Source organism: Medicago sativa, chromosome 2 (genome assembly GCF_051527215.1).
Source record: "Medicago sativa cultivar Bolivia chromosome 2, Bolivia_mono, whole genome shotgun sequence".
In the NCBI taxonomy this organism is placed as follows: domain Eukaryota; kingdom Viridiplantae; phylum Streptophyta; class Magnoliopsida; order Fabales; family Fabaceae; genus Medicago; species Medicago sativa.
Window position 1 is genome coordinate 57784883 of NC_140750.1, and position 24145 is coordinate 57809027.

A 24145-nucleotide genomic window follows, 5' to 3' on the forward strand; every position below is an offset into this window, starting at 1 on the left:
TTCATAATGATGATTCACAACCTTACTCTGATGTTCCTGCTTACAGGAGGTTGATTGGCAGACTTTTATATCTTAATACCACCAGGCCAGATATCACATTCATCACTCAGCAGTTGAGTCAGTTTCTAAGCAATCCCACTCAAACTCATTTTCATGCTGCAACAAGAGTGTTAAGATACTTGAAAGGATCTCCAGGACGTGGTATCTTCTTCCCTAGAGATGCTCATCTTCAATTGCAAGGCTTTTCAGATGCAGACTGGGCAGGTTGCAGAGATACCAGAAGATCTATCACTGGTCAGTGTTTCTTTTTGGGCAAGTCACTCATTTCTTGGAGGACAAAGAAGCAACTCACTGTCAGCAAATCTTCTTCTGAGGCTGAGTATAGAGCTTTGGCCGCAGCATCATGTGAATTGCAATGGATCTTATATGTTCTTCAAGATTTGCAGATTCAATGTTCCAAAACTCCTGTTATCTACTGTGATAATCAGAGTGCGCTTCACATTGCTGCTAATCCTGTGTTTCATGAACGCACTAAGCATTTAGAGATAGATTGTCATATTGTACGAGAGAAACTGCAGGCCAACATTCTCAAACTGCTACCTATCTCTTCAAAAGACCAGCTTGCTGATTTTTTTACTAAGGCACTTCTTCCTCAACCATTCAACACTTTGTTGTCCAAGTTGGAGATGATAGACATTTATCACCCTCCAACTTGTGGGGGGCTATTACAACAGCATGGAGAGAAGAATAATATAGAGAATAATAGTAACTTGCTATGCAAGTAATCTTACCATTGTACTTCATTATCTTAGTGTAGTACATCATCTTAGTGTAGTACATTTCCAGATTGTGTAGTACAACTATTAGGTCTATATATACTCTTGTATCACTCTCATTTCACAATAATGAAGATTTATTTTGCTCTTCTATTATTTCATAATAATGTGGAGTATGGTTGAACATGACCATAATTATTGTGAATAAACAATTTCTATATCATTCTCTCAACTTTTTGCACATTCAAAAAGTGCAATTTATCCTTTAATGAAATCAATGAGATCTGAATCAATGTATTGTTTTTTAGTATAGTACGTAATGACCTCTATCTCTATGTAAAATCCGAAAGAATGCAATGTGCAGCTAAAATAATATGTGAATAAAATGAGAAAAATAAGCAAGTTTAAAGGCTTTAAGAATATGAAGAGTGCTAACACTATTTAAATCTAGATTCGCCGCCACCTCTACACCATACTTCGACACCAACACATTTTCCACTGAGATCACCCTCACCCTCGGTTAATAACCGCCATCTCCACTTTAAAAACAAACATTTATTGAAAATCCTCGTCTTTCACCCTTAACCCACCATCCCGCCTGTCTACAAACATCAAGAAAAATTGAAATTGAGTTTATTAATTATCTTGATTTTAGAATGATAAAATTCTTTTTTGAGTATCAAATGTTTATGTTTATTGGACAAATGACTTACTACTTATTTAATCGAGGTATAAAATAACTCTTTAATTATTATTGAATAAACAAATAGTTGTAACAAAAAAAAGAATAAACAATCAATTTTATAGATAAACAATGTAAACATACTAGATAGTCTCTAAACTATATTAAATATTTTAATTTAGTAGTCTCTGCTACTAATATGCTATTTCTTTCTTAAAATCTTTGCTACTAACATGTTAAAAACTAAATTTATAAATTTTTATCTACTTTAAGTGTGATAGCTTTAAAGAATAAATTGTATTCATTTGCAATTGTAAGACTATGTTTTGGTTAGTTATTTCAATTAACTTAGTATTTATCGTTTTTTCTTCTTTTAATTGTACCATATTGTCAACTTATTTTGGTAAGGATAAATTGTATTCTTTAAAAAAAAACTTATTTTGGTAAGATATTTCAATTAACTTGTATTTTATCGTTTTTTTCCTTTTAATTGTATCATTGTCATTATATTTTAAAAAATTAAATATATATTTTTTATCGTAGTTCATATTTATAAGATTGTTCAACCATCAATTTTATCAAAAAATATAATATAAATTCAATGAGATTGTTTATCTCTTATTTTAAATTAACTTGTAAGTTATTCACTATCCGTTAATTCAGACAAACTTATCCGATTATCTCTTACTTTGTTTTTTTTTTTTTTTGAGTAATCTTACTTTGTTTTTTAATAACCATAGTTTTATTATCTCCCTTCCTTTTTCTCCTCTCTATTGTTTTGGACCAATGAGGAGAGAGAAAATAAAAATTGTCATGAAAGTTGTCATAAATGGTTGTACATATATCACTACTCTAAATAGAAAGGCCTTATCGTTTGTTTTTGCGTTAAAAAAAATAAAACACTAGTTGAAGTCCACACTATCTTAGATCGGAAAAATCATTTAATAAAACAAAAAGACAATTTTAGCCATCATTTACCCCCAACAAAAAGTGTTGCAAAGATGATAATAGTATGTTAAATTGGTGATTTGCCTCAAAAATGTTAGATTGGTGCTGAAATAAGACAATACATAATATATTGAAATCATTATAGAGAAAGTTAGACAACTCTATTGTAAAAAATAAATAAATAAATAAAAAATCGTAATTGTTTTCTTTTAGGGCAATATGAGGAAAATATCCACTAAAGCACCATTACTAAAAAAATCCACTAAGGCAATAGTAAGCAGATTAGATTAAATATGGGGTTGGCCACTTGGTTTGGGATCTTAGAGTTTGATCTTTTCAAGGTTTTAGATTCGATTTCCGCTGGTACCAATTTCGGTGGGCAAGCCTAAACTATGGTCTGACTTTAAATGGGACCCCATAAGTGGGTTTGGTCCCCTCAAATTAGTCGATTCTTGGATCGGATACCAAGTTAAAAAAAAAAAAAAAGATTAGATTAATCAGATAAAAATCAAAAAATTAGAAGACCGATAGTATACTATAAACCCCTCAAAAAGAAATATTGTACTATAATCAAGTTATATAGATATCTAGAAGGAAAATAGTGTACTGTGTATATATATACACTAAAGCATTAACTACGTTAATGTTAAGAATCCAAAAGAAAACCCTTAATAAGCTTGATATAATAAAACAATCAACTGAATGAAGTCAGCACACAACCTAGAGTGCAAGAAAGAATATCAAAAGAGGCAAAATAATTTCAATTCAATTAGTTAGTGCTTGCAAGAAATCCAAACATGTGATGTTTGGTATACATGGCTCCTACACCTGAATCAAACCCACAATAACCACAGCACGTAAATGGGGAAGTGATATATAGAAGTTATAAATAGGTGACATTTTTTTATTCTTCAGTTTTGAAATGTTCTTGCTTTGAGCTTAGTGGCCCGTTTTTAGTGCAATAATAGATAGCATGACACGTGAATAGAAGTGAAAGCATACAAACTTGCGATTACCTTCAGTAAAATCAACCAGCAAAAAAATCAGGTGTTTAGAATCTAAACGTGTAACACAGTAAAGTTGTAGTTATGGATATATATGTACACTCAATAATTGACTTTGGTACCGACCATACACATTTCCTTAATGACGAAAAACACTACTTAAGCTTAAGCTACAACCATGACTTTCATCAATTGCATACTTTTTCTTGAATAAGAAACTACATTTCTCTGTTACAAACTTCAATAGCCCAGAATTGACTTAGTTGATTGACTTAAGCTTAAGCTACAGTATTTGCTGGTTATACAAGAATGGAATCATGCCAAGCTACAAGATACTCTTATTCATCAGCAGAAGACAATTTTTGCTTCTTCCATTTGTAAGCAGCTTCGAAGAACTTGAGATTGGTTGTCTGTGTTTCCTCAGGGAATAGATAGTCGATGATTTCTCCGATTCTGCAAAATCAAATTGAGAAGAATGAAGTAGGAAAAAAGAAATTGTTTTATTAACAAATTTAACACAGAATATCGTTCGTAGTCAACAAACAAGCCTAATGCTAACGATACCAGAAAATAGCAGTGACCAAATTGCAAACAAGGCCATATAAACTAACCCTTGGAAACCACTCAAAAGACAAACAATGAGTTAGTAACATATACCTAGAAGAACCATTTTCAGTAGAAACTTGTCTTCTCTTCTTGAGCTTCTTGGGCAGCTTAGACTGGACTAAGCTGACATCACCTAGCTCCCCAGATGAAGCCTCCAAGTTGAGCCATTTCTCCAATAGCATTGCCCTTTCTTCTTTTAAATCTGGAGCTGATGATCTGAAGTGGTTTAGAGCATTCTCAAACACCTCTATAAACAGGCACAAAACAAAATATGATGAGAATCACAAAACAAAACATACAATCATGATTTATAGCATACGCTTAAAGCTGTGATCACATACTTCTCGCACGAATAAGGCATTGCTCCTTTTGTTCCTGTTCGGATAAGTCTAAACTCTCATCTATAGCTGTTGCTTCAAACTCTGCATAGCTCATCCATACCTTCAAGTGCTTTGTTCGATCAAGAAGCCTTTCATAAAGCACTCTTGCTCTCTCAAATTCACACTCAACAGTTTCAAAATCAATGTATGCCTGTTATATACTCACAATTTTACAGTTAGGTTATGACCAGCATGCATAGATGGTTCATAGATGTGGTATGCATCAGAAGATGACAACAAAGGAGAAAGAGAAATCACATAGGGCACGGCACAATTATATTAGAAGCTTCCATAGGACATAAATGCTATGATTTGGCTTTTGTACAATAAAATAATAAATTTTATGTGTACCTTCCATAACAACTCAGGCATGTCCAGTGCTGGTTGGGCAATTGCAAGCTCAAATATTGCTCTAGCTCGTTCGGTCTCAGCTAAAGATCTCTCTAGTTCTGCATACTTGCTCCATGCATAGCAATTTTCAGGTGACCACTCCAAATACTTTTCATATAGTTTTCTGCATCGATCTATATTACCAAGCTGCAGTTCTATCTCTATATACTTCTTAAATATCTGTTGACAAAGATAAAAGGTGTCTGTGAAGTTAACCATGCAGCAATGAAAGTAAGCAATATAATATTTCATCTAGATAGATATTAGTATGTTACCTTATCTTTTTGAGCCTTTCCAATAGCATTTCCTAATATTTGACGAGCACCGGTGAGATTCAGCTGACGTATTTCAAACTGGGCTGCTAGAAGCCATATCTTTGCAAATGAGAACTTCTGGTGAGGTATCTGGTTGAGACACTCCCTAAGGAAATGAAAGTAGTGTCAATACTCAATAGTATAATACCGCAACGATAAATTTAATAATTTTGTATCTTGCCACATTAAGCATCTATTTTTACTTAATATTTGAAATAAAAATAAGAATCAGAATGAATAACAGGGTCTCATCTTAATACTTTTACTAGAGATTTAACATAATCCAAATATAACGTCAAGGTTTCGAATTTTGGAGTCACCACTAAGTTGAGAGCCTTACTTACCACTGACTACTACTAGAGGGTTAATCCAAAGAACAATAAAAAAAAAAAAACAGCTACTATGTATATAGAGTAAAGCATGGACAGAAAGTACTACAAATCCAACAAAACAGAGACTTAAACAAAATACTTGGAAGTTCACAAAAGGCTGCTTACTTGTACACATCTCTTGTTCGCTCCATATCTCCAGCATCAAGTTCTTCATAAAGTGCATAATTAATCCTACGATACACACAGAAAATAATAAATACCACTAGAAAATGCAAAATCACTAAATAATAAATAAACAAACCGATAACAAAACAGAATTCAAATCAAACGTACCACAAATAAATATAGCGCTGCCAGTATCGCTTCTCCTCAGCTGGAGGAACATTAGCTATAGCTCTCTCATAAACCTCCCTAGTTCTTTCCTTATTCCCGACACTCTCTTCCAATCTTACATAATCAAACCATAAATCATAATTCAATGGATTTTTCCTAACTTCATCTTCATACTGAAACCTTCTCTTCCCAACAATAGCATCCTCAATCCCTTCCCTATCACCATACTGTTTCTCAAATGCCACAAACTTCCGATACAAATCCTCAGCCCTCCCCTTCGGAATATGATCAAGTGCAAATTTATAAATACACCTCGCACGCTCTGCCTCCTTACATCTTTCCTCAAACTCCGCAAACGCCACAAAAAGAAGCTCTGCTTCGTCATCATCCACTAGCTTCTCCACCGCTCTTTCATAAACATTCCTCGCCTTAGGAACCTCGCCATTCTTCATCTCAAACTTGGCATAACGAATCCAAGCACCAACCCTAGGATGACACAAAACAAATCTCTCGAAAATCCCTCTCGCTCGTTCAATCTCATTATATCTAAGCTCAAATTTTATATAAGATAACCATCCTTGCTGATCCGGCATCCACTTGATCCATCTCTCGAAAACCTGCCTCGCCCCCGCAACATTGCCAAGCATCTCCTCCATATGAATATACTTATACCACAACTGATCAACCCGCGGCAAAAGAGTAACAGCGCGATCCCAAACATTCCGCGCATGATTAATAAACTTATTCTTCATCTCAACTTGAGCATACTTCAACCACAAAGTATGATTCTTATAATCAACTTCCAATGCTCGTTCCCAAACCGAACGTGCACGTGTAAAATCCTTCTGCGACTCTTCCCACTGTGCATACTTAATCCAAACACTAACATTCCACCTCACTCGCCGAATTAAATCCTCGAATTCCTTTCTTTTCCGGAGACGATACTCGCCGAGTTCGGTTGAATCGGTGATTTTCTGCTTTGGAGGACGGATCTCAGCTTCTTGACGCTCCCTAGCTTCACGAAGAATTTGCTCCGCTGTGATTTGAATAAGAGCGGGGTTTTTGTTCTTAACCCTAGTTGGACGTGGAAGTTTTACTTCAGTGTCTTTTCGAGTGAGGTAACCTAGGGTTGGGTCTGCAACTTTGGAAGAAGACATGGCAAGGGTTTGGAAAACCCTAACGATAGAGAAAGAGGAAGAAGACGATACAAGAAGAATGTGTTTTTGCTGAATGTGTAAATCTTATTCAAAGAGGTTTATTGATGGGCTTTTCGGCTCAAAAATATGCAAAGGTTAATTTTTTTTATTACTTGAATCTTACGTATCTTTCTTAGTAATTTAAAAATATATATTTTGAAAAATAAAATTTGATAATGTTTTCACAACCAAAATGAAGCTTGATGCTATTATCCATTTGTTGACAAAGCATGCTTTTAATGATCCTGGTAAAATCTGAATAGGTATCAATCTTCATTCATGAATGTTGTGCTTTGTGTTGTTTCAAGTATCAACTCTTTCTTCTTTGTTGATGTTTCTCTTTCTAAAATGATAAAAGAAGAAAAAATCACAATATTTTTTTTGTTAAGTAATTTAGTGAATAGAAACTAACCTCTTAAAGTGAACAAGTAAGGAATTCGAGATTCGAACTCTGACTAACCTATCTTCATAGTGAGACGTGTTCTCTTTTTCTTTTTTAGACTTAGGTTACGCCAACAAAATCTGACAACTCGATGATGAAAAATATATACATCCACTTAACCCTCTTAAGATAGTCCATTTGATAGTTTATTACAAACAAAAAAAGAGTTTTAGAACCATCAAGTTGTACAACTTGTCTTTCAAAAAAAAAAATTGTACAACTTGTGTTCTAAAAACTTAAGGATTAAAGAGATTTGAATCCAATTAAAAAAAAATGTTGGTGATTAGGAGCAGGAACAAGTACAACGAGAGAATAGAGCATATTTTCAATGTTGAATAAGACGATAATCGAGGTGACATGTGTGAGGAGCGACAACGATCATGGTGGTTGCAAACCGTCACAATGGTGGTGGAAACTCTCTCTGTTTCGTTTTTGGTTTATATTGGTTATTTTTGTTGAAATGGATTTGAGTAGAATTTGAAATGTGTTTACTTAGTGAATTGTTAACAAGTGCCCTAAAGGCACTTGATAAGAAATTCAAAAAAGAAACTTTATCTTATAAATGGTGCATTTAACACCTTTAATTTTTAAAAGTTTACTTCTTTTTTTTTTATCATAAATTTGTCACTTATTTCCATTTTAAGCTTCTTAACAAGTACTCTAAGGGCACTTAGGACACTTGTTATCATTACCTTTTACTTATCGTTTGAAGAAGAGATTACGTGGAAACTCTCTCTGTCAAATCCCAAATATAATTTATTTCAGAGGCCATTTGCTTTTCGTGCAAACTAGAAATGTATTTCCCTTCGTATTCCTTTGATTTCTGAGATACATAGCAATAATTACATCTATTTCACTCTATTTCATTGGAATGTAAGTGTATATTTGTGGAAAACATGTTTTGATTGGATGTATGACTACTGTGGATCAAGCAAAAATCTACATGATATAATTAAGCGTGTTCAAGGATGCGCCACGCCTTCCTGTTTAACTTCCAATTGTTGTCAACGAAACGAGTCATCAAAGACATACAATGATAGTTCTGGGAAGATGTCCTTAACCTCAAATAGGCTTACCTACTATAAGATCTTTTTGAATACATCAAGATCACTTTTCTTCTTGTTTTCATTTCGGAAGCCAACTTCTGATACTTGGCTTTCACTTTTCTTCTTGTTTTCATTTTGTCTTTACCGAATGACCTCTAGTTTTAATTTTTAAACTTGTGTGGTTTTCAATTGCTTTCTATTACTCGAGACCAAAGACAATTTTTAGCTCACATTAGGTGTAGTTAGTTAGATCAATAAGATGAGTTTCATCTCTATATATAAACTAGTTCTGCTTGTACTTTGATTACTTAAATCAGTCAATGAATGAGATTAAATTCGTTTCATATTGATCTTCTCTCTATGAAGTATGAACCTTGGGAGTTCTTAACTCACATCACTTTCTACTCAACATTGCAATAAAAATAAAGCAAGGAAGTTTTTAATTGCTGAAGGAAAGGCTTATAGTTCTGTTTATTGCTTTTTTGTTTAATTTACTGGTTCCAAATATTGGCTACCGCAATTAGTTCCAGTTATAGTTCACAATTTTTGAAGCTAAATATTTTCCAAACTGCAACTTTCTTGATTCGAGCATTGGCCACAACCTAAGCTAATTGTGTCAAAGCACTTGGAGTGTGAAATTTGTTGTCTAAGGGGGACACAACTGGAGTATTTATCGTGCTAAAATTCTGCCAAATGTGAAGAATTTATCGTGGCGTATTTGTAGAGATAGAGATAGCGTGCCAACTCGAATTCGACTTTAAGATAAAAGTGTAAACTGTCCAACAAATTATATTATTTTATCTATTTCAAAAGAGTATGTTGTGTTGGCAACATGTGGGGCGTGGCATATTATTTAAAATCTTCCGCAAACTGATATGCATATTGCAGACAATGTATTCCGCATGCTGAGATTCATGAGTTTGGAGCAGCAGGCCACCTTTGCTGTGATGATTTGAAGTTTTTAGCAACAAAGGAACAGTAGAAAGGGGAATAATAAATTTGAAATGGTTGAGCTTGAAATTTGCTGTATGGATGGAGAAATTGTCATGAAGTTCTCGATATGCTAATGTTACTACTCAGGTTGCAAGTTCTGCTTGAACTAAAAGGTAGGCATTATAAGTGCAATATTGACACTTCTTTCTCTCGGCTACACAATAAGGTAGGCATTGATATTCGTATTTGTATTCTCTCGGCTAAAACTGAGTGGTTTTCGCCTATACTTGGATTGTTAAGTGCCTTACGATGGGTTCATGATCTACAGTGGATCAAATTCATTATTCCATTTTCTGTTGAAAGGATGAATGCTTTTGACATATCAATTTTAGGTGAATTTGGTATGAAGGAATCATGGACTAAACTCTTAATTGATGCACCACTACATTGCGTTGGGCATCCCATTTGAGTGGGAACCAAATGAGAAATTTTCTTCATAAGAGAAGATGAAATATTAGTTTTGTTTTGATTTAAGTACCAATGACTTTCGGTGACTTTGGTTTGTTTATGATTATTCCATCGAATTTATATATTATGTGTGATTGTCTTTGTGGGGGTGCTAGAAATAAGAAACTTAGGAAGGGATTTGGGCAATTTGGAGGGCAAGGAACAATGTTATATGATATATCTGTTTATGATTATTCCCTCGAATTTATATATTATGTTTAGGATATCAAAGTTATGAGTGGTGTTGGGATCCTTGTAGTTGTTTGACAAGATGTTGATTACATTTTAGTTCGCTTCGATAGTCAGGTTTTTTCTATTATGGTTTGAATGTTGTAATTTTTTACTATTCTGACTGCTAGTTTGGCTTCTGATTTCTGTGAGCTTGTGTGCGCGTAGTTTTAGAGATTTATTTTCTGTAAGTGCTGATGGGGTATTGGAATCTGGTCAACTGTTTTTCTGTTGCTTTGGTGGCTCGGCTGGTATTGGTTTGTATTGAAGTGTCCTGCATTTTTTCTTACTTCAGTTACTTTTTTGGTGTGTGGTTGGGGTTGTTGTGTTGGTTCAACGTGTGGTTTGATTCCAGTCGGCAGTGGCGGTTTTGTGTGTCCGGTTCTTTGTTTCCAGACGGCACTGAGCTCAGCTGCCATCTTGTTGGATCCTTGTTTAGTTGGTTTTTAGTTGGTTGTGTGCACTTTTGCTTTCTTTTTGTGCTGTGTCTTAGTTGCTGCTGATAGTGCAGAGATTTTTACTGTTCTTGACTTGTTCCGGGGTACTCCTTGTGCTCGGATTCAGGCTATTCTAACAAATTTTTCCGATTCAAAGAAAAAAAATCCCATAGTATCTTATGTAATGAGTAGTCTTAGATTTTTTTTTAACAAGTGATTCTGTTGAAAAAAACGAAGCATAAGAAGTGACTACTTTAGTTTTGGTTTGTTTCCAATTTACTTTTGTGGCTATAATATTGACCGATATAATAATAATTCACTGCTCACTAATTGTAAGGCTCATAAGTAATCCTACACATTTAAAGTCTATACAACCTTCATAAACATTTAAAGAACTCATTGAGATGAATTTCGGTGTTGGACCTTCCGCTCACACTGTTTCGCCATTATCAAACCTTCCAATACACCCCACATGCAACACTGCACTTCACATCCCCAACGGCTTTCCAAAACAACAAATTAAGCCACTCACTATTACACGCACCATTTGTATTCAACAATCTCATTCGCTCATATTCCAATCTGCGATTGCTGGTGAACAACAATTATATACATGATGATATTGCTTTCTCCAATCTGCATCTTAAATCTTTCAAGCATTTTGACTCCGTTCGCAAATCATGGTCCTTTTTATTCGAAAATCAATATTTCATTAACATGTTCCGCCACAATCTATTATCAATTCTCACCTCTGTTGTTCTTCTTAGATGGAGATGAGATAAACCATCTATCTTTCTCTAATTTAATCTTTAAACCATGTAAATAAACTAATTTCTATTAATTTAAAGTATATATGAAATTCATCAATTTAATCTTGGCTATTAAAATGTTAGAGACTAAAGTAACGGATTTTCATCTACTTTATAGGCAAATTGACAAATTTCATATACTATAAAGATTTTACTATGTTTACATTGTTTAAGGACTAAAATAAAGGGGGTTGATGGATTATTATTTTTTATGACGTACTATTTTGTTAGATTGATCCAGAGATAATGATCGAGATGAAACATGGTGATGGTGTAGATTGATCCTGACATGAATGAACATTGAGATGATCCAAATATCTCTTTTGTACAAAAATATTTATTTGTCTTTATTTCAAACTATATCATTGTGAAACTAGTATATTCGGTGAAAGGCCAAAACAACATTTTGGAAATCGCGTATAATGAAAATCCCATAGTAGCTCAGAAATATTTCTTTCACTTGTCCTTGTCAACATTTCATATCCTGCTTGTAAAAGAGTTAAAATACCATAATCTTAAAACATGTTGTATTGTAACTTATCCCATAGTGGCTATGTCCTCAAAGGTTTGTGTAAAGAATGATAGGATCATAGTGTCATAGATCATACACATATAATAGAAAGAAAACATACTCAAGCTCGTGATGTAAAAGTTCCATTTGTAAGCATAGTTGATTGATAAAAGATAGTTATTAGTGTACATGATGCTCATAGTTATAGAGTTCAACAATTACACTAACTATGTGAGTGACCAACTCAACTAATGTTAGCTAGCCACGTTGGATTTTTTTTCACTAATGAAACAACTGTCTTTCAGCTTTCTCACTTCTTCATCCACGACTCTCTCTCTCTCTCTCTCTCTCTCTCCCTCCCTCCCTCTCTCTCTCCCCTCCCATCTTTCTTTTACTTAGCATTATCGGCTTGACTCTAGTGGGAGGGTCTGTTTTCTTCAGCTAGTGCTAAAGTGGTTCCAATCTTTTTGGTTTGGTGCGGATGGGGTCCGATTTGGATCTCCTTTAGGTCTTATGTGGGTTCCAATCAATCTTGCACGTACTCTTCTCTAGGGTCAAGGTCTATAAAGTTGACAATGTGGTTATGAGGAGTTGGATCATGTTTTTGATTTGTTCTTTTCGTCTTCAGGCTGTTTTGGTAGCATTTTTGGTTGTTTCTTGGATCATGTTTGTGTTTTGTCTAGATGATGGAAGAGCCTTTGAAATTGTCTCAGTAATCTCACATTGCATCACACCATGAAGGAAATAAGTGATATCTTCAGCAAGGTTGTATCCCAAATTTTGTTGACGACTCTCTTCCCCTTCATAGTCTAAGATGTGTGCATGATAATTCCGTAGATTGCCTTAAAACCACAACGAAACTCTAGGAGGTCATTAAGTGTTCGTTTAGATTGGCGTCTAGTAACATATTCTCGCAAACCTAGGCATATTGAACGTGATTTTTTAGAAGCTAAAAATTGCTGCTTCTTGTAGACGTGCGGTGCGTGAGAGATCCACTGCAGTTCCAAACAGGCAATAAGTATGTTGTGTCACATAATGTGAAACTGTTCACGGTCGATGTTAAGCTATTGGTCATAAAGGATCTCGAATTTCCCTCTTCAATTTTTAATTCTCATTTTTGACATTTCTTAAGTGTTGTAAATAATATTGTAAATAGTCATTGTGAGCTTAACTTAGTTGGTAGGGACAATGCATAATATATGCAAGGTCCGGAGTTCAAACCTCGGTCACCACCAAAAAAATAATATTGTAAATATTATATTTAGTTACTTATAAATATATTTAGTTACTTTTATTTATATATGTGACCCATTAAATAAGCTTGTTGGATTTAGGTTATTATATATAGGGGTGTTCGTGGGTGGGTAAATTTGGGTTGGGTTTGGCAAAACCCAAAACCAAATCAAATAGGGTACTCTGGTTTGGGTGAGGTAAAATAACCATCCGTTATACTATTGGGTAGGTTTGGGCAAACCTACTAATTTTTGGGTTGAGTTGGATTGGGTAATGGGTTACCCAACTTATTTTTGTATTTTTTTAATATTAAATGACTAAATGACAAGTCCTCATAATTTGATTTTAAAATAGTAATCTACTTTTTAATTTTCTTAAAAAAATGTTTAACTTATTTTACTATAATTTTATGTATCATAGAATATCAAATAGTAAACTCCATCATAAAATACTTGCAACTAACTAAAGCTGCATGACATAAAATTGCATTAGTATCAAAATAACCAAAAAGTGCAACATATTAATTTGTAACTCTAGTATGTTTTGATTTTCAATATATATGGTACAATGTGTATGTTTTGAAAATACAACTTTCTTCTACCCTATGAAAATAAAGATAAAAAATATTAACATTATTGGGTAAGTGGGTTTTTTTGGGTTTGGGTCTGGTTTTACCCGAAACCCATTTATTTTTACAACATTTTACCTCATACCCCGACAATTATACTTTTACCCCAACAAATCATTGAAAATACCAATTTTAACCCTTTAAAAAATCTCAATTTTTCCAGAATTTACTTACACACTGGAATGCTTGAAAATTGGCAACTAAACCGTGTAGTTTTTCTTTATCACTGGTAGAGAGATTGATGAAAAAAATCACATTAAGAACAAAATTTGGTAAATTTTAGTGTTCAGAAAACTTTAGTGTTCAAAAAGCTTCAATTGGTGACCGTACTTTACAACTTATTTGAACAATATCCACAATTTTTCTTTATCTCTCTCTACCAGCTATTGATGATCGTCCTTAATTTGTTTCTTAATAAAAAATGGTAATCTCAAGGATAAGAGACTAGGATTTTACAACAATAAGAATTCAATTCAATTGATTGGTCTCCCGTGGCAACAAATCAAGGACTGCCATCACTAGTATTTTACATGAATTGTTAATTTTTTGGGAGAAAAAAATTAGAGAAAAAAATTAGGGATTGCTTTTTCTTAATATGGTAAAAGAAGAATGAATATTGATGTTATGAAGAGATTGGATGAGGTTGTTGAGTCAAAGTAAACTTTGTTGTTGTTTGAATAAGGGAAATTGATACGAAAAATATAGAAAAATTGTACGCTAGCAGAAATTAGTTTGGATTTAGGAGTAAGGATAGCAAGAAGATGAGGAAGAGAAAAACGTTTCTGGAAAAGTGGAGTGAGGGGGTGAGTGGGTATGATTTTTTAAAAGGGTTAAAATTGGTATTTTCAATAGTTTGTAGGGGTTGGAGTATAATTGTTGGGGTATGGGGTATAATTTCCTTATTTTTATGGGTTTTCCATTTTTAGAAACCATACCCACCCAATTACCCAACCCAACCCATTTTTTTGGGTTTTTTGGGAGGGTTTGACCGGGTTTTCTGGGTTGACCCAACCATGAACACCCCTTATATATATTTTAAACTTAAGAGCTCTCGTACCTTTTGAAACATTGAAATATATGAGTATAATTTTCTACATAGTATCACAAGCTTACGATTTGGCATCACTCATATGAGAATGGGTGATACGAGTTTTTTTTTCTCCAAATCACTTAATGCTTGTGCTACTGATAGTAAGAGGACCTAGGCTATTGATTCTAGTGCCACTCATCATATGACATTTGATTCTCAATGATTTTTGAAGTACTCCCTCCGGTCACATTTATAAGCAAAAAAGTACTTTTTAGATTCATTCAATCTAATGTATGTGGTCTTTATATAGACCAAATACATTATGTATTCAATGAACCTAAAAAGTACTTTTTTGCTTATAAATGTGACCGGAGGGAGTACACTTCAGGATTACAATACTAATTTTTTTGAACACGAGGATTACAATAATATTATTTTAAATAAGTTTGCAACCTTACATATAAAATAAATAATCCTTAGTATTACAACATAATAAATAATAATAATAAAATATCGAAAAAATAAAGCTAGAAAAAACCTAGGATTCACAGAAAACAAGATTATTCTAAATAAGTTTGCAACCTTACATATAAAATAAATAATCCTTAGTATTACAACATAATAAATAATAATAATAAAATATCGAAAAAATAAAGCTAGAAAAAACCTAGGATTCACAGAAAACAAGATCTAGAGATTTGTGCTGTAAAATATCGAAAAAATAAAGCTAGAAAAAACCTAAGATATAGAAAACAAGATCTAGAGATTTGTGTTGTGCAAAGTGTTGGGTCATGAGGGGAGTGTTGGGTCATGAGGGGAGCCGGAGGGACCATCCACATCGAGGCTTGAACAACCACACAAACAAGAGAGACGTCACACTCTTACCCAAAACCTTAAGGCAATGGGTTTATGGGTCCTCTTACTTATAAGGTGTTCAACATTTACTCACTACACCATTTATGGTCTCTAGCAACACTTTTTTGAGCAACATGCCTAAATTGTTGCTTAAAAGTAATATTAGGCGACAATTTATACTCGTCACCGACAATATTTTCACAACAACATATAATCGACCCTTAAAATCATTTTGGGGACAGTTTTGAAGCGTCCATATGATAATTTTTTGGCAATACCTAATAAATGTCCCCTCAGACACATCTGGCGACAATTTTGAGTTGTTTCATTGTCTTTTGGTGAAAGTTACGTAATTACCCTTACATTATTTTGTAAACGCCAATTTGCCCTTCTCTTTCTTACATCTTTGTCAGTTTTGATTATTATGATTTGTGTTCCACTTGCGTCTTCTCTGTCCTCTGATGTCCAGATCTACAAATGTTCTCTCTCCAATCACCACCAAAAATAAAAAATCCACCACAAATTCATCTTCTTTGTGAGTCACATCCTCAGTTTCGCTGATTCAATCTCGAGTCGTTATCCTCTTGTTCCCTGCTTCCATTCACGTTGAACCCAAATCCCTAATTTGACATTCATCTTCCAATCCAAGTAGAAATGAGAACACAGCATAACGAACCCTAATCTCGTGATTCAGCTTCCAATCGTAGAAAAATGAGATCATGACGATCCCTAATCCGGAATTTCAACTTCCAATCGCAATGGGTTCTTCTCTGAACTACAATTTTCTCTACAAGTAAAGTGACTAACACTTAAACTATAATCTTCATAATTGTTGTTTCTGTTTTCTTGTTCTTGTTGATTTTGGGGTTAACCTTTTTTTTTTGGGTATTCTTTTAGGATTCTGTAGGATTTGATGAAGAAGAGTATGCTTTACATCAGGATTATCGAGAACTCTATGGGTTCAATCTAATAGATTGTGAAGAAGGGTAATCTATTTTCTCTATCTATCATTTATCTTCATTTATTTATTGGGTTTGATTGCCTAAGGTTGTGTTGCTATGTTTGTATCGATTGAAAATCATTTATTTATCTATCATTTATCTTCATTGAAAATCATTGTTATTTATTGCAGACATGGTTAGCATACATCTGCGACTACATCACTACCATACTAGTCCAGAATCAAGAGTTGTTATAACACCGACTTTTCATCATATACACCTTTTCAAGTTTAGTGTGCATCATACCATTCTTAGCCTATCTCAAAATACCCAAAAGTGTAATCATGTGAGCAATTGTCCCTCTTTTCAGCGTTCTTTAGTTTAATACTACTTCCGCTGTCGATCGAGAATTTGTTATAATAGAAAGTTGAGTTTTAAGAGAAAAACTAGTCATGGTAATTGACTGGGTTTAATATTATTGTAATGATTGATTATGTAATATTATAATGGTTATTTTGATACAATCATCACACTCCTTTTGTGGGTTGACTTTATAGAGGTTTAATTAAAAAATATTGTTGGTATTTTCACAATATGAGTTATGCTTCCTTCATTGTTTTGTTGATGTTCTAAATTGTGAAAAATGCTGGTTGGGAAGCTACTGCAGTTTTTAATTTATAAATTAATTACATTTTGCTACGGTTTTAAAGTGTTGCCTATAAGCTATGGGTACGCTTAGCTTGCTCATATTATCACTGAGGCAACCACTAATAAACGTCGCCTTAGATGAACTAGTTAAACGTCCCCTATTCCCTGTAGTTTAGGCGACGATTGTAAAAAGTGTGCCCATAGAGCAAGAAAATCGTCCCCTAAAACAATAGGCAACGCTCGTATAGGGGACCCCTAAAAAACGTCCCCTATTCTTTTAGGCAACGTTTTTCGAAGTTCTGGCAACGATTTTCAAATGTTGTTGAAGAGGATAAATGGTGTAGTGACTGCTCTATCCGATGTGGGACATATAACTCACATTTCCACACAATACAAACCGTTTTCAAAAGCTACGTGATCCAATGATTTCTTGTCATGAGTTGAATATAATCTTGTTATACCATAATTTTGGACCTAAAAATACTTGCTCAAAATGTGTCTATTTCTATTGAGATTGCCAATTTGCTATTGTTTTGCACTGATATTTTACTCTGCTTTATCTCCCAATTTAGCTTTAAAAATCTTTTCAACTGTGTATTTGTCTATGTTTTCTTGCATTTCAAGTCATCCAAAAATGTTTTTCTTGCATTCCAAGTCATTTGAAATTATCTCTGATCAATTGCATCTTTCTCTGCATCTTATTTCAATGTTATTTGCAAAAGTCATGAAGAAGGGTATTTTAGTCATTTCCTGCATTCAAACTCATTTTAGTCCTTGAAAATTGTTTGAGTCTTTTCAATTGGTTTGTATAAGTCCTTGTTTCGATCTCATGTTAAAGTCCATTTCAAAGATTACTTTTGAGTCATTTTGAGTCAGTTTAGCCCCTAGGGGCATTTTAGTCATTTCCTGTGTTAAAACTCTTTTAATCCCTAAAAATTGTCTCTGAGTCTTTCCATTTAGTTTATATAAAACTCTTGCTTTAATTCCCTGTTAAAAACCATTTTGAAATTGCATTTGAGTCATTTTGAGTCATTTTAGTCCCTAGGGGCATTTTGGTCATTTCACATGAAATTTTGACAGAGAGAGGTTACTTTGAAGTACCTCATTTGTATAGTTGGTTCATTTTAGTCCTTTTGTTGGTTCTATTTTTAGTTTCACTTTACGTTAATTTTCAATTTACTTTTTTTAATCAATCAATTTTAGTTTTAATTGCATTTTAGTCCTCAAAAGTCTTGTTATTTGCATTTTGGTCCTTTGTAGTTTGTTATTTTGCAGGTCAAAGTTGGTCAAAGTTAGTTAGGGTCCAAGTGCCACATGGAATCACATCATTGGGCAAGCATCCTACTTGGCATTCTATAAATTGGTCCCATGGGTCAAAGAGCCAACACACACTAATCATTCCACAAAAACTCCACAAAAATCACAAAATTCATAATTATTATCACAAAATTCATAATTATTTTTCCCCCCACTTTCTCTCTCATTTAACTAACTTTTTTCCACTTTCTCTCTCTTCTAACCACCACAATCTTCATCTCTAACAAACTTCTTCCACCACAACTTCATCTTCAACCTCTCTACAACCACCACAATCTTCTTCTTCCACCATCATCATCAACAGCATCCACCACCAAAATTCACCACAAACCTCCATAACCACCTATAAACTCCATCATCACAAACCTTCACCAAAATCTTCACAAAACCGATCCCACACTGTTAAATTCAATCCGATTCCTTGCAAATCCTCACAAACCACAATCACCATCACATACACAAATCAAACCGCATCATCATTCTCAAAACCGAAATCAATGGTACAAGCTGTCAAGTTCGCACAACGCAATGTTCAGCAAATTCAAGCATCATTCAAACCGTTCCAACCGTCAACATACCGACGAAGCCTGTGAATCCTCGCCGTTCAGACGAATCCCAACCGTTTCTCACAAAATCGCAACAAACCGTTTTCAGAAGAGGAAGATCAGAACTTGGACTGATGGAAAGAAGAAAATCAAACCGCGGCAGATCGGAACAACGAACAGAGGGAGGGGAAGAACGAACCAGAATCAACAGAGAGGTAAATGCTTCTTTGCGTTGTTTTTTCTTTGTTTTCAACAGATTTTTTGAAACTGAAAATCATGATCTACTGTTAATCCTTCTTCTTCCTTCGAAATTAAGACCGGACTCGTAAAAAGTTTGAAAAAACGTTTTTAAAACCACAAAAATCTTTGAAAACGAAGGAGTTCTTGGGACTCCGGTGCGGTGGTGCTCCTTCCGGCCACCACGCCGGAGTTATAAACTTGCCGGAATTGGTTTGGTGAAACGAAGAAGAAGGTTTGAGAGGAGAGTTTTCCATTTTCAAAGTTTTAGAGAGAAGAAGATTTTGGTTTATGCTTTCCCTGTACGCGTTTGATTCTTTTGGAATGGTGTTGTACCTTTTAATCCTATGCATGTCGTCCATGATATTACCATGAGCACTCAGCCCATGCTCCCTCTAGAGCCCAACGTTTTTGCCTTCCTTTTTTCCAGTATGTTGTTCACACCCCCCATTCCCTGTATGCTTTTGATAGTTTTGCTGTATGCACCCCTCTGCTTGCCTAAAAACTTTGATAAAAATCCTAGAAAAATTCCTATGTGTTTTTAATGTGTTTCTTGATATTTTTGTGAATGTTTTACATATTAAAAATTGATAAAAAAAATATACATGATATCACTTGTGATTTGTTTGTCTTTCTTGTGAATTTTTGCTATGTTTTGATATGATATTTTGTCAAATTGATACTTGTACTTGTTGTGTAATCTTGTGATATGTTTGCCTCTGATTTGTGTCCTTTTTTACTGTTGTGAATGCAATTTGTTAATTTCTTGTGTTGCAAGTTATGTGGATATTGTTTGTGAAAGTAAAGTGTCAAATACGTCTAAAACATATCATAATTCTTGACTTGGATGTGTTCTCATAATTCTCACATTATTGATTGTAATAAAACCTTTAGAAAATTGTCATGATATGAGGATTATAGGTCATATACTTGTTTTGATGTTATGGTAAATTTTAGGTATATTTTGCTACTTTTAGGTTAAGAGTTTTATTACTTTTTGTCAAGATTTTTAGTGTTTCTTTTGCTTATAATTTCCATTCTATTATGCCTTATGCTACTAACCACTTTATTTCATGTTTCATTCATTCACAAGCATCTCATCCACCATCTTATTTTCTTAGCTTTTATTCCTTACACTTTAATTTTCATGCTAAGACTTAGCATGTAAAAAAAAAACTTAGGGATTTTGTAATATTTTTCCATGCAATTTTAATTCCTTGCAAGACCATAGAATGTAAACTAGGGCATATGTAAAGGACAATGGACTCTAATGATGTACACCGACACAAGCACCGACACATGCACACACATCACATAGATACGTTAGATGTATGTTTAGGGTATGCATGCCTTAGATGTATGTTTAGGGAATTGTTACACCCTAATTTTGGACCTAAAAATACTAACTCATTTCTTCTTTTCTTGCATTTCAAGTCATTTGATTTGTCTCTGATTAATTACATTTTTCTTTGCATTTTATTTCAATATTACTTGCAAAATTCCTGAAAAAGGGCATTTTAGTCATTTCCTATGTTAAAATTTCTTTCGATCTTTGAAAAATTGTTTGAGTCTTTTCAACTGGTTTGAATAAGTCCTTATTTCAATTCTATGTCAAAATCCATTTCAAAAATTGCATTTGGAGTCATTTTGAGTCAGTTTTGCCCCTAGGGGCATTTTAGTCTTTTCATGTGTTAAAGCTCTGTTTAATCCCTTAAAATTGTCTCTGAGTCTTTTAATGTGTTTGTATAAACTCTTGCTTTAATTTCCTGTTAAAAATCCATTTTAAAATTTGCATCTGAGTCATTTTTAGTCGTTTTAGCCCCAGGGGCAGAGAGAGGTTACTTTAAAGTACCTCATTTAAGCCATTGGCTCATTTTAGTCCGTTTTGTCAATTTTAATCGTTTCACTTTACGTTTAGTCAATTTCACCAATTTTTAATTCAATTTTATTCTTTATTTTTATTTTTTGCACTATAGTCCTCTAATTCCTAAAAATTGCATAGTAGTCCTTTTGTTACTTTTTTTTTTAGCTTTAATAATTGCATCTTAGTCCTTAAGGTTTTTTTTTTGTCTGCATTTTGGGTCCTTCTTTTTCTCTTTCAGTCCTTTAATTTTTTTTAAAATTTACAATTAAGTCCTTTTAAATTTTCGCAGTCCAGTCCACTATTGTTTGTTAATTGCAGAATGGCCCTTATCTTTTGGTTAATTGCAAATTCGTCCAGAAAGTTAGTTACAAGTCCAGGTATACGTGGCAGATCATGACAGGCCAGAATATCACAAGTGGCAGCCTATAAAAGCCCAGTCATCACAGTCAAAGGGGTAAACACCATTCATTCTCTTACACATCATCAAAAACACATTCCAATTTTCTCTCTCTGCCTTTTTCGATCAAAACCCAAAGTTCTTGATGAACTTGATGAATATTCATCAAGAAAATTAAGAACATTCATCCCTAACCGAAACCCTAAGCCACCAGAAACATGAATTCATCGTCCAAATTCACAATTCCTGCGTCAATTAGCATGAATACATAGCCAGAAAGAGCAACAGAATTGTTTCTTTGAAAAATCCAGCTCTCAGAGATCTACGATCTTCATCATCGAGCATTTTCTTTCGCAATTCGAGTACCGGCTCAATCGCGAAGTACGAGAGCCAATACGATCACGAAAGCGAGTTTGAAGAGGAGAAGAAGAAGAAATCAAAAAACCAGAGAGTACGAAGAGTGAGAAGACGAAGAGAGCTTCTATTTATTTTCGAAGTTCGAGTCCAGAATGTTCATCAGAGGCAAGAAGAAGATATCAGATCATCTTCTCACCTTTCTTTCGCTGAACCTCCAAACTCCAGCAGGTAAACCGTCAAACTCATCCTTCTCCCTTATAATCCCGTACTTTCTTTTCCTTACGAACACTTTCACGTTAGAATCAATGTAGATCGTAAAGAATCAGTGTGGTTTGAAACGTTTCGAATTGATTTCTTCAAAAAATATCAAGTTTAAAAACGATTCGAACGTCTTTCTTCGAAAAACATCTGGATCGAAAAGTTTCAAACGGTTTTCTTCAGAAAACATCAAGATTGAAACATTTCAAACGACTTTCTTCAGAAAAATATCCAGATCGAAGCGTTTCAAACAAAAAATATTCAGATCGAATCGTTTCAAACGATTTTCGTCAAGAAGTAGCAAGATCGAAACATTTCGAACTGATTCCATGGAAAAATGCTTAGATTGAAACGTTTCAAACGGTTTCCTTCAAAAAACAACAAAATCGAAGCATTTCGAATGGTTTTTCTTCGAAAAAGTATCAAGATCCAAAACGTTCTGTCCGATCTACGTTGATGTGTGGTTTATTTGTGATATGTGGCTTGAATCCATGTGTATGGTAGGAAGAAAACGAATGAAAGCATGGGAAGATGAGAGAACGAGAGAATGAGAGGCGGAGAGGATGAGAGAAGATAAACCCTAGAGAGAGAAGATTAGGTTTAAAATGAATTTGGACCGGTCATCCTGCTTTTATAGAGGAGTGAACCAAACCGGTTCGTCTGAACCAGTTTGGTTCACCTCCAAACCGGCCTCTTCTTCATCCATGACCGTTTGATCTGGTTCTTATTCATATGTACGGTGCAGATCTAATTTTGCTGTGTTCCTTCTTTAGCTTATAGTGTGCCACGCGCCCTCAGTCCTTGGATCTAGGGTTTTCAGGATCCTGGATCAATCCAACGTCCCTGATACGTTTGGATAGTCCAGGATCCGTATCCCCTTTGGGCCTGGACCTCTTTTCAGTTTTCCTTCGTTTTTCTTGCTAATTGCACCACTGTGTTTTGCTATTTGTACCCCTGTCTCATTAAAAAGTCTTATTAAAATTCCTCGATTTTTTCTATGTGTTTTAGTATATTTCTTGGTATTTTTTTTTTATATTTTGCACAATAAAAAATGGATAAAAAATATGCATGATTTTACTTGTGGTTGGTTTATTTTTCTTGAGAATTTCTTGCTAGGTTTTGATGTGATATTTTGTTTAAATGATACATGTACTCGCTGTGTAGTTTTGTGATGTGTTTGCCTTTGATTTGTATCTCTTTTCTACTGTTTGTGAATGTGATTTGTCAACTTCTTGTGTTACAAATTATGTGAATATTTCTATGCAAAAATAAAGTGTAAAATGTGCCTAAAAGTGTGTCATAATTCTTGGTTTGAATATGTGCCTATAATTACCACATTGTGGTTACAATAAAGTCTCTTGAAAAGTGCTATGATGGGAGAATTATAGGTCATGTGCATATTGAGAAATTACGGTAAACTTTTAGTATATTTTAGCACTTTATTCTTGTTGATTTTACCATTTTTGTTTAATGCCTCCTTGCCTTATTTCTTTATCCTATTGCATCTTGTGGTACTAACCGTTTCATTTCATGTTTCATACTCCATAAAGCATCCCATACTTCATCCCTTTCTTCACTCTATCTCTTACATTTTTAAGCTTAACCAAAACTTAGTATGTAAAGACCTAGGAGTTTTGTAATTTCTTTTATATTTCTTTAATTTCTTGCAAGACCATAGAATGTATCTAGGCCAATGATGTAACGGACAATGGACTCTAATAATGTACACCGACACAAGCACCGACACATGCACACACATCACTGTAGATATACGCTTAGGCTATGTATGTTTAGGATTGTATGTTTAGATGAATGCTTAGGATTTACACTTAGAAAAATCAAATTTCCAAAAAAATATGAACAACATCACTCAAATATTTTTCTTAATAAACATTGGGATCAAAATCCCATTGAATTTCCCTTTTCTTTTCTTAAACAAAATCCTAACGAACTTTAATCAT

The 24145-nt window shown here is 34.0% G+C and overlaps 1 protein-coding gene across 1 annotated transcript; it reads right to left on the reverse strand.

The window, feature by feature from the left end:
* Nucleotides 1-3391: 3391 nt before the first annotated feature.
* Nucleotides 3392-6968, reverse strand: LOC146949251 (uncharacterized). The gene is made up of 7 exons (XM_085745337.1): nt 5766-6968; nt 5598-5663; nt 5062-5206; nt 4748-4966; nt 4358-4547; nt 4068-4263; nt 3392-3863 (listed from the first exon to the last, which is right to left on the reverse strand). Exons 1-7 carry the CDS (start codon nt 6920-6922, stop codon nt 3749-3751), a joined length of 2088 nt encoding a protein of 695 aa, XP_085601463.1. The 5' UTR covers nt 6923-6968; the 3' UTR covers nt 3392-3748.
* Between the last annotated feature and the right edge of the window lie 17177 nt (nt 6969-24145).